Source organism: Palaemon carinicauda, chromosome 43 (assembly GCF_036898095.1).
Source record: "Palaemon carinicauda isolate YSFRI2023 chromosome 43, ASM3689809v2, whole genome shotgun sequence".
NCBI classification, from domain to species: Eukaryota; Metazoa; Arthropoda; class Malacostraca; order Decapoda; family Palaemonidae; genus Palaemon; species Palaemon carinicauda.
The window spans coordinates 49,305,072-49,316,321 of record NC_090767.1 but is presented as its reverse complement, the minus strand read 5'-3'; the positions used below and the strand labels follow the sequence as shown (position 1 = coordinate 49,316,321).

General features: G+C 37.9%; 1 protein-coding gene across 1 annotated transcript; it reads left to right on the top strand.

Annotated features, from left to right (window-relative positions):
• The first annotated feature begins 7,250 nt into the window (after positions 1–7,250).
• On the top strand, positions 7,251–8,030 carry LOC137633847 (splicing regulatory glutamine/lysine-rich protein 1-like). Its single transcript, XM_068366088.1, has one exon. The coding sequence runs from the start codon at positions 7,251–7,253 to the stop codon at positions 8,028–8,030; it is 780 nt and encodes a 259-aa protein (XP_068222189.1).
• Positions 8,031–11,250: the final 3,220 nt, after the last annotated feature.

Genomic DNA, 11,250 nt, shown 5'->3' with positions numbered 1-11,250 from the left:
GGAAACAAAGCCTCTCTCTCTCTCTCTCTCTCTCTCTCTCTCTCTCTCTCTCCTCTCTCTCTCTCTCTCTCTCTCTCTCTCTCTCAAGGAAAAGGCTCGTGGTCATAGGTCAAGGTGTTGTCAAGCGAGGTTGCAACAAACCATTGCTATTGTCTCTAAGGAGCTTCTTCAGTTGCTGTTGCTTCTCTAGTCACAAGTAGCAACAACAGCAACTGAAGCAACAGCAGAAGAAGAAGCAGAAGATAAATAGCAACATTTAATATCTGGTTGCTATTTGATAAAATATTTGTGGTGTTTTGCATATAGGCCTAGTTCTCTAATGCGACGATTAATAAGCCACAGTAAAATCGCTTTTGTCTGTGTCTGTCTGTTGAGGATTTGAATATTGAAGGTCCCGGATGCTGGTGAAAAGAGAGAGAGAGAGAGAGAGAGAGAGAGAGAGAGAGAGAGAGAGAGAGAGAGAGAGAGAGAGAGAGGGGGGGGGGTAAGGTCAGCTCTCTCTCTCTCTCTCTCTCTCTCTCTCTCTCTCTCTCTCTCTCTCTCTCTCTCTCTTCTTGTTCTTCTTCTTCTTCTTCTTCTTCTTCTTGAAGAGACTTTTTCTACACAATTCAAAATCATATTTCTCTTCTTTTAGGCCAAAGAAATCTCTTCTTAATTCTTTGGTAGCCTGCCTACTAGAAGTCTCCCTGACTTGTAATATGTGGGTCACGAGTCCAAGACCACCTTAATCCCTATAGCTTCCAGTTCTGAACGTAACTTCACTTTTCATCTGAGATAGCTATGGGAAGTTTGGGGGAGCCTATACCTCTCTACCTGCCGAGTTATCAACAGCCATTGCCTTTCCCTCCCTGGGCCTAGCATGGGTGGAGAGGTGCCCTGAACATTATCCTGTGGGAGGTACAACAAGGTAGAGTGAGTGGCTTTCCTATGAGATCGTCTGAGAATCTGTGAGAAGAAGATTCATAAGAGGAAATCACGTGACAACCTTCTTCGATGATTATTGAATTAAGGTAAGAAGACCCTGTGGCCTTGTCCTAGGGCAGGGAGGCCAATCATAACCTCTCTCATGTTATTTTAGAGTTACTGAAATGAGGTTTCCTTTATACTTGGACACAGAATCCCCACCGGAGGTGCAATGGTTCCTCTGTGTTTGAAGTGTTGCAATTTTGGAGACGAACAAAAGGACATTGCAAAACAGGTCAGGATTCGACGCCAAAATCTGCAGAAAATGTTCCATGAAGTAGAAATCTCGCCTCATTTTAGCAGAGCTGTTGATAAATCAATGGTTTTCTTACTTTATATTATCAAGAAGAAGAGATAAAGTTGTTGTTGTTGTTTATAGATTAAAACTTTGCAGTCGAAATTTATGACGTAATTTCTTCCATAGAACTCGATCGAGACTTGCAAGCTGGTGAAAGGATTTGGATATCGCCATGATCAGCAAAGCCTTTTTAGTCAGGGCTACCCATACCCATACATGTTGAGAGCGATCAGACGAAAATCTCGTGCTATCATCAATGCTCACTGGTCAAAACCCGAGACATGAATTGACAAGTCTTGAGGCCACCCTGTAGTGGCTAGATACGGCTGCATTAGTTGTTGCAGTGGAAATATATATATATATATATATATATATATATATATATATATATATATATATATATATATATATATATATATATATATATATATATATATATATATATATATTCACACACACACCGAAGTGATGGACTAGGATTTTATTTTCAGCATCGGGTGTAATATATCTTGGTGTCCTAAAATTGACAACACTGAGATTACCAAACAATTCTTCTTCACCCAAGGGGTTAACTACTGCACTGTAATTGTTCAGTGGCCACTTTCCTCTTCATACGGGTAGAAGGGAGACTTTATCTATGGTAAGCAGCTCTTCTAGGAGAAGAGCACTCCGAAATCAAACCATTTTTCTCTAGTCTAGGGTAGTGCCATAGCCTCTGTACCATGGTCTTCCACTATCTTTGGTAGAGTTCTCTTGCTTGGGGGTACACTCTTGCACAACATTCTATATAATTTTTCTTCCTCTGGTTTTGTTAAAGTTTTTATAATTTATATATGAAATATCTGTTTAGGTGTTGTTGCTGTTCTCGAAATATTTTATTTTTCCTTGTTTCCTTTCCTCACTGGGCCATTTTCCCTGATGGAGCCCTTGGGCTTGTAGCGTCCTGCTTTTCCAACTGGGGTTGTAGCTTAGCAAGTCATAATAATAATAATAATGAATAATAATAATATTAATAATAATAATAATAATAATAATTAAAACTTTTTTATTGTAAAAATATTTCATTAAATGAAAATAAATATTTTCATTCACATTTAATAAATATGACAGAAACTTCCCAAATAATCCAGAAATAAGACAATTTCAAGTAGGTTTTCAGTCCTTGTTAAGAAATGCGATATCAAATTCACTAATTGTTAAGAAATACAACAACAATAGAAATCTCTCCTGAATGAAACGTGTTTTGTAAATGCGAGACAATTCTGGAGAAGAGCTATTGGGTAAAGACTCGCCACCCCCTCCCCCAAAGGGGACTGGGTGGGTGTAAGGAAGGAGTCCCGTATGTAAAAGGTTTCCCTAATATGGTGAATGTATTCATAAATCATGAATTGATTTGAGTGAGGAGAAGAAGGAAAATGTCGACAAGGATATTGGAAAGGAAATTTTCATTTGGTGTTCGACTTTTTTTGTTGCTCTGAATGGGTCTCTCTCTCTCTCTCTCTCTCTCTCTCTCTCTCTCTCTCTCTCTCTCTGCCAATACATTTAGGCACTCCCTATCTCATTAAAACAGTCCAAGGTACTGTTTCTGAAATATAGAGGGACTTGAAATGTATTAGGAGAGAGAGAGAGAGAGAGAGAGAGAGAGAGAGAGAGAGGAGAGAGAGAGAGAGAGAGAGAGAGAGAGACCTATCCACTACCTGCTTAAGGTCTCATTGTAAATGAAATGGAGATAATAGTTACACATGGCGCTCAAATCCCGTAGAGTTTATCGACTGAGTTTACCTTCTGCCATAAAAGATAATTGGAAATGATGATTATATGGCGGAAGGGAATAAACGGAATTGGATGAAAGGAGAAAAAAAGACATAACAAGTAAATGAGAGGTGAATAGGAAGCATGGGTAACGGGAAAAAATTAATATATGGGAGAGAGAGAGAGAGAGAGAGAGAGAGAGAGAGAGAGAGAGAGAGAGAGAGAGAGAGAGAGAGACCAAATTTACATATCATAAAGGTAGACACCTGCTTTTCAAGTCTCTCTCTCTCTCTCTCTCTCTCTCTTTCTCTCTCTCTCTCTCTCTCTGGAGGTTAATATTCCCTGTCCCATCTCATGACATCTCTTCACCAGCATCCGGGACCTTCAATATTCATGTCCTCAACATACAGACAGACAGACAGAGACAAAAGCAGTACCTGAACTTGTTGTTTGTGTTTTTTGACTTTACTAACTTCAATATTTCAACTGATTTATAAATGAATGGATGAATAGTATAAATATAATACTTATAATTCGAGAGGGATCATAGGCACTTTTCTAGTTGTATATGTATATATTGTTACAGCTCTTGATACCTTATATTATTATTATTATTACTTGCTGAGCTACAACCCTAGTTGGAAAAGCAGAAAGCTATAAGTCACCCAACAGGGAAAATAGCCCAGTGAGGAAAGAAAAGAAGAAAAATAAAATCTTTTTAAGAAGAGTAACATTAAAATAAATATTTCATATATAAACTATATAAAAACTTTAACAAAACAAGAGGAAGAGAAATCAGAGAGAATAGTGTGCATGAGTGTACCCTCCAGCAAGAGAACTCTAACCCAAGACAGTGGAAGACCATAATACAGAGACTATGGCAATACGCAAAACTAGAGAACAATGGTTGGATTTTGGAGTGTCCTTCTCCTAGAAGAGCTGTTTACTATAGCTAAACAGGCTCTTCTACCCTTACCAAGGGGAAAGTACCCCTTAACAATTACAGTGCAGTACTCAACCCCTTGAGCGAAAAAGAATTGTCAATGACAAGCAGTCTGTGACAAACCTCATCTTTATATTCATTTAGTGGTATAAAATTAGCGTAAACATCATTGTTTCAGTTGGGTTAATTGTTGGTAAAGCCTTAAAGAGCTTCCATTATCCTCTGTCACAGTACAACAGAGTAGCTTTTATTGTCACTTTAAAACCGTACAACTTTTACGAGACCAAAAAGGTTAATCTTTGTTTCAATTCTATCTGATAATTCCTCCCAGAGAATTAATTCACCTTTTATATCAAATTACTCATCTTGACAATGACCATAATAATGTTATCTTGAGTTGTTGTTTTTGGGAGTTATCACAGGTTATCATAGGTGTTATAAAAGGGAGGGACCAAAGCTTTGGAAGTTTGTTGTATAATCTACAAAAATACACACAGTTTTATACACGGCTTATATATCATTATGGAACATATATACATTGGTGTGTATTTATAAGTCTATACATTACATCAGTAAATAAACTTATTTATAGAAATAATCTTTCAAAATAAAATATAATGAAACTTTTTGTATAACTAACCTTGAACTCTGATTACCTGAAAGTAAAGGCAAAATAATTTTAATCAGAATAACATAACAGTAATAAAATTACCTTCAGTTATGTTAGCTTAGATAAGGTCAGGTCAGTAGAAACATTACTTAATATAAACTGATGTGTCATACATTATCCTTTATTAGCTCCAAATGATAAAAGGAGACACGAAAAGGAGTTAAATTTGGCAAATCTATTTCATTATGGAATAATATACAATAAAAAGTTATTTATAAAAATCTAAAACCAGTATATGATATACTGATTCTAATAAACAAAGGTCAGTTTAATTAAGTTTACGATATATATTAGAGTTGAAGTTCGTTGGGTTCCTTTCATTAGACAAAGATATCTATGAAAGAATCAACTCGTGCAAGTAACAAACTGTTATAATATCCTCCATCTTTTTATATTTACTCATATAATGGAAGCCTTTGTGTCTAAAGAAAGGTAATAATGATTTAATAATAATCATAAAAAACAATAATATTTCTTACAATTAGTTAAAGTAGACCAGAAAAGGAATTCATTTTTCATATATGTCATAAATTATCAAGATTCATGTCAGGAGATATGAAGGATTGGATTTGAAGCTACAGAAATATACATTCATCTCTCTCTCTCTCTCTCTCTCTCTCTCTCTCTCTCTCTCTCTCTCTCTCTCTCTCTCTCTCTCTCTCTCTCTCGTACTGCCATGTGATATGGTACACACACTACCCAAAAGGACCTTGACTACTGGGAAAGACTGCAATTTTTAAAACTATACAGTCTAGAAAGGAGAAGAGAACGCTACATGATCATACAAGCATGGAAGCAAATAGAAGGAATTACTGAAAACATCATGGAGCTAAAAAATATCAGAAAGAGCAAGCCAAGGTAGGTTAATAGTGCCAAAAAATATTGTCACAGATGCAATTACTGTTTTCCTGTTATGATACCTAGACATTGTGCCATCGTTATGTTGGCATCACTGGGTGTTTTGTAAAAGAAGAATAAGAGTTTATAATTAGTTCATTATGCGTCAGACAAGAGAGACAAAACCACATGTTGCTTCCTCCTATGCTGAGGCTGGCAGGATTATTAAGAGAGAGAGAGAGAGAGAGAGAGAGAGAGGAGAGAGAGAGGAGAGAGGAGAGAGAGAGAGAGAGAGAGAGAGAGAGAGAGAGAGAGAGAGAATCCTCTTCCAGTCTCAAATTCAGATGTAAACAAAAGAAGAAATGAAGAGTCTGACCTGAATCCGACGTCGTATCCAAAGTGTCTCCAACTCTCTTACTTTCATCTACTTATCCAAGTCAGAGAAAGACAAGATTTCCATTTGATTTTTCCTTCTCAGGTTTTTGGAGTCTTTCGTTGTTTCTCTTTTTCCGGAAGTTTCCGATAATTCTCTTTCTTCAAGAAAAGGAAACGAGGGAGGAGCCTCTATCCTTACTCAAGTGTTTAAGCAGAGACCAGGTTAACACTTCCTGTCACATCCATTGACCTTTGACCTCTGACATCTTACCTTGGAACATCTCAAAGGAAAAACGTTCAGGTCTGACCCAGAATCTTCCAATGAGAGGCTTCCAAAACAGAAGGTTGGAAGCAGACAGACAGTCTCTGGGTCCTCTGCCCATTTTTGTTCCTTCGTCAAAAATGGCAGAATTCTACATTCCAACAAATTTTCAACTTTTTTCATCAGGGGAAAAGTTTCCGATTCAGATCGTACGGGACTTGAATGATACTGGAGGAAAAGGTTGGGTCAAGGGGAAGGTTCCTATGAAGGAACCAAGTCGTGTCTAGTACCTCATTGATACATACTGAATACATATATTCACTCTGATGGCGAAAGGAAACTTCAAAAGGCCTCTCGCAGGGAAACAGGATTATTAGCTAAGGAGAAACAAACGGAAAATATTTTATAGTGTATTGTGAAGGTTAGAAAAGACCTATATATTTCCCTTTTATATAGAAAACCAAGTTTTCCGCGAATAGGATATTTTGCGGCTCTCTCTCTATCTCTCTCTCTCTCTCTCTCTCTCTCTCTCTCTCTCTCTCTCTCTCTCTCTCTCTATAACAGATTAATATTCCCTATCCACAGCAGGCTTCCCTTGTCTCTACATTCAGCATCTGAATTATCAATCTCAGACAGACACACAGACAAACAAACAAAATATCTCTTCCATTATAAATCATTTGAGTTTTTATTTTATAAACTGTTTTTGTCATTTTTTGTTTAAGAAGAATCTCAGAGATATTTTCTATCTTCGAAAGACCAGTTGGAATGACGCACCCTTTGTTGGGGGTTTCAAGGAACTGTTCATGAGCTATGGGTGAAAAGAGCATGAAGACATCTCGGCTCTCTTAGAGCTTCTATGTAGAGAGACTTCTTTCCAAGAGGAAAAAAGACTTCCAAGAAGGACAGAGACTTCTAAGGAAAGGAGACTTCTAAGAGGAAAAAGACTCCCAAAAAGGGAAGAAGGGTTTCAAGAGATGAGAAGACTTACGAGGGGAAAGAAGACTTCCAGGGGAAAAAAACATCTAAAAAAGGAAGAAGACTTCCCAGAGGTGAGGAGACTTCTAAGAGGAAAGAAGACATCTAAAAAAGGAAGAAGACTTCCAAGAGGAAGGAAGACTTCCAAGAGAAAAAAAGACTTCCGAGAAGAATGAAGACTTCCAAGGGGAAAGAAGACTTCCGAGAGGAAAGAAGACTTCCGAGAGGAAAAGAAGACTTCCAAGAGGGGTTTCCAAGAGGAAGGAAGACTTCCAAGAGGAAAAAAGACTTCGAGAGGAAAGAAGACTTCCAAGGGGAAAGAAGACTTCCAAATGGGAAGAAGACTTCCGAGAGGAAAGAAGGCTTCCAAGAAGAAGGAAGACTTCCCAGAGGAAAAAAGACTTCCGAGAGGAAAAAAGACTTCAAAAGAAAAAGACTTCCAAGGGGAAAGAAGACTTCCAAGAGGAAAGAAGACTTGAAAGAGGGGCTTCTAAGAGGAAGAAAGACTTCCAAGAGGAAAAAAGACTTCAGAGAGGAAAGAAGACTTCCAAGGGGAAAGAAGACTTCCAGAGGAAAGAAGACTCCGAGAGGAAAAAGACTACCAAGAGGGGCTTCCAAGAGGAAGGAAGACTTCAAAGAGGAAAAAAGACTTCCGAGAAGAAGAAGACTTCCAAGAGGAAAAAAGACTTCCAAGAGGAAGAAGACTTCCAAGAGGAAAGAAAGACTTCCGAGAGGAAAGACGACTTCCGAGAGAAAGAAGACTTCCAAGAGGGGCTTCCAAGAGGAAGGAAGACTTCCAAGAGGAAAGGAGACTTCTAAGGGGAAAGAAGACTTCCAAGGGGAAAGAAGACTTCTGAGAGGAAGGAAAACTTCCAAGAGGAAGGAACACTTCCAAGAGGAAAAAAGACTTCCAAGGAGAAAGAAGACTTCTGAGAGGAAAGAAGACTTCTGAGAGGAAAGAAGACTTCAAAGAGGAAAGAAGACTTCTGAGAGGAAAGAAGACTTCTGAGAGGAAGGAAGACTTCTGAGAGGAAAGAAGACTTCCGAGAGGAAGGAAGACTTCTGAGAGAAAGAAGACTTCTGAGAGGAAAGAAGACTTCCGAGAGGAAGGAAGACTTCCGAAAGGAAGGAAGACTTCCAAGAGGAAAGAAGACTTTCAAGAGGGGCTTTCCAAGAGGACGGAAGACTTCCAAGAGGAAAAAATACTTACAAGAGGCAAGAGGGGCTTCCAAGAGGAAGGAACACTTCCAAGAGGAAAAAAGACTTCCGAGAAGAAGGAAGACTTCTGAGAGGAAAGAAGACTTCTGAGAGGAAAGAAGACTTCCGAGAGGAAGGAAGACTTCCAAGAGGAAGGGAGACTTCCAAGAGGAAAAAAGACTTCCAAGAGGGGCTTCCAAGAGGACGGAAGACTTCCAAGAGGAAAAAAGACTTCCAAGAGGCAAGAGGGGCTTCCAAGAGGAAGGAAGACTTCCAAGAGGAAAAAAGACTTCCGGGAGGAAAGAAGACTTCCAAGAGGTAAAAAGACTTCCGAGCGGAAGGACTTCCAAGGGGAAAGAAGACTTCCGAGAGGAAAGAAGACTTCCGAGAGGAAAGAAGACTTCCAAGAGGGGCTTCCAAGAGGAAGGAAGACTTCCAAGAGGAAAGAAGACTTCTAAGGGGAAAGAAGACTTCCAAGGGGAAAGAAGATTTCCGAGAGGAAGGAAGACTTCCAAGAGGAAGGAAGACTTCCAAGAGGAAAAAAAGACTTCCGAGAGGAAAGAAGACTGCCAAGGGGAAAGAAGACTTCCGAGAGGAAAGAAGACTTCCGAGAGGAAAGAAGACTTCCAAGAGGGGCTTCCAAGAGGAAGGAAGACTTCCAAGAGGAAAGAAGACTTCTGAGAGGAAAGAAGACTTCTGAGAGGAAAGAAGACTTCCAAGAGGAAAAAAGACATCCGAGAAGAAAGAAGATTTCCAAGGGGAAAGAAGACTTCCGAGAGGAAAGAAGATTTCTAAGAGGAGCTTCCAAGAGGAAGGAAGACTTCCAAGAGGAAAAAAACTTCCGAGAGGAAAAAAGACTTCCAAGGGGAAAGAAGACTTCCAAGAGGAAAGAAGATTTCCAAGAGGAAAGAAGACTTCCAGGAGGAAAGAAGTCTTCTAAGGGAAAAGAAGACTTCTAAGGGAAAAAAAGGCTTCCAAGAGGAAAGAAGACTTCCAAGAGGAAATAGTGACATTGTCTACCAAGATTCCTCCTCCATCCTCATCAGAATGAGGTCCTGGTCGGTGGTCAACTGAGGGAGGCAGCAGCCATGTTGAGATGCTGTTGGAGAGAGACTTCTTAAGTCTTGTGTCACTTTTTGGAATTACTTTTAGAATAGAAGTTGAAAAAGTGTTTGAAGTCTCACATGACACAGATTTGTTGTTTTCTCTTCTCTGTGGAAACTTCTACTTTAGATGACAAGGACATTCATCACTCTATCTCTCTTCAACAACAACAACAATAGCAACAACAACAACAACAACAATGATGATAATAACAGTTAACAAACTTCCCTGAAGGAGACAAATGACTCAGAGACAAGACCAATGGCTGTCTCTAATGGATCCTTAGATGAGGTCAGGTCAAGTTATTTCTCTCTCTCTCTTTCTCTCTCTCTCTCTCTCTCTCTCTCTCTCTCTCTCTCTTCTCTCTCTCTCTCTCTCTCTCTCTCTCTCTCTCTCAGGTCCCGGATACTAGTGAAGAGATTTCGGAGATGAAGGAAGATGCTGAGAGAGAGAGGGAGAGAGAGAGAGAGAGACTTTCATAATCCCTGGAATAATGTTGTAACATTTTGCTTATATTTATTTTAAATCAAGAAATGTAATCATAGCAAAAAAAAAAAATAAATAAAACATCTTTACAGATATGAAATTATAACTGAGAAACATTACTAATCGAAAGGTTTATTAATACCAATGAAGCATAATATGTACAGGGAGACAGTATTAGCATCACAGGTAAGAACTATATTACTAATGACATTACCAGTACACATAACACATAATATTGGCATTACCATAAAGCAAATAATATAGATGAGAGTATCATCAATCATATCATCATCTATGAAATCATCACTGACAACAACAACAACAACAGAAGATTAAAAAGAAAGAAAACAACAAGAGTCACATTACTTATAAAAGGAACAACATTAAAGACGAAACTCATCATCCCCATCAAATGTGATGCTGCAATTAAGAGGGAAACACATTCACACAATCCTACTTAGAAGCCCCTCTCTCCCCTAAACGCTTCCTAATCCCAGAAGGGGATTTAGCCAGCTGGAGATTTCATTCCAAAGGGGATTAATGGGAATAATGAGAGTGATTTCCCAACCGTCTATATTTGCATGAAAATATCCGTATTATACACTCGAACACACTATTCTATCTCGTTTCTCTTACTCTTTTTTCTATTTTTTTCTAGTTTATATATGAAATATATAAATTAAATGAGATTAAAAAGCATGCTGGAGTGTACCCTCAAGCAAGAGAACTCTACCCTAAGACAGTGGAAGACCATGGTACAGAGGCTATGGCACTATCCAAGACTAGAGAACAATGGTTTGATTTTGGAGTGTCCTCCTCCTAGAAGAGCTGCTTACCATAGCTAAAGTGTCTCTTTTACCCTTAACAAGAATAAAGTAGCCACTGAACAATTACAGTGCAGTAGTTAACCCCTTGAGAAGAAGAATAATTGTTTGGTAATCTCAGTTGTCAGGTGTATGAGGACGGAGGAGAATGTGGAAATATTAGGCCTACAGACTATTCGGCTTATGTGTAAGCAAAGGGAAAATGGTCCGTAACCAGAGGCAGAGAACCTACTAACTATCAAAGGGTGTCTTGGCCAACCTATTTTAGTCATTCTAAAAACAGACTCTATAAAGGTTCTGACATCCGAAAAGGCAGTGTATATATATATATATATATATATATATATATATATATATATATATATATATATATATATATATATATATATATATATATATATATACATATATATATATATATATATATATATATATATATATATATATATATATATATATATATATTATATAATATATATATATATATATATATATATATATATATATATATATATATATATATATATATATATATACATATATATATATATATATATATAT

Excerpts from the sequence above, each read along its gene's own strand:
- LOC137633847 (XM_068366088.1), top strand. The coding sequence starts at position 7,251 with ATGAAGACTTCCAAGGGGAAAGAAGACTTCCGAGAGGAAAGAAGACTT.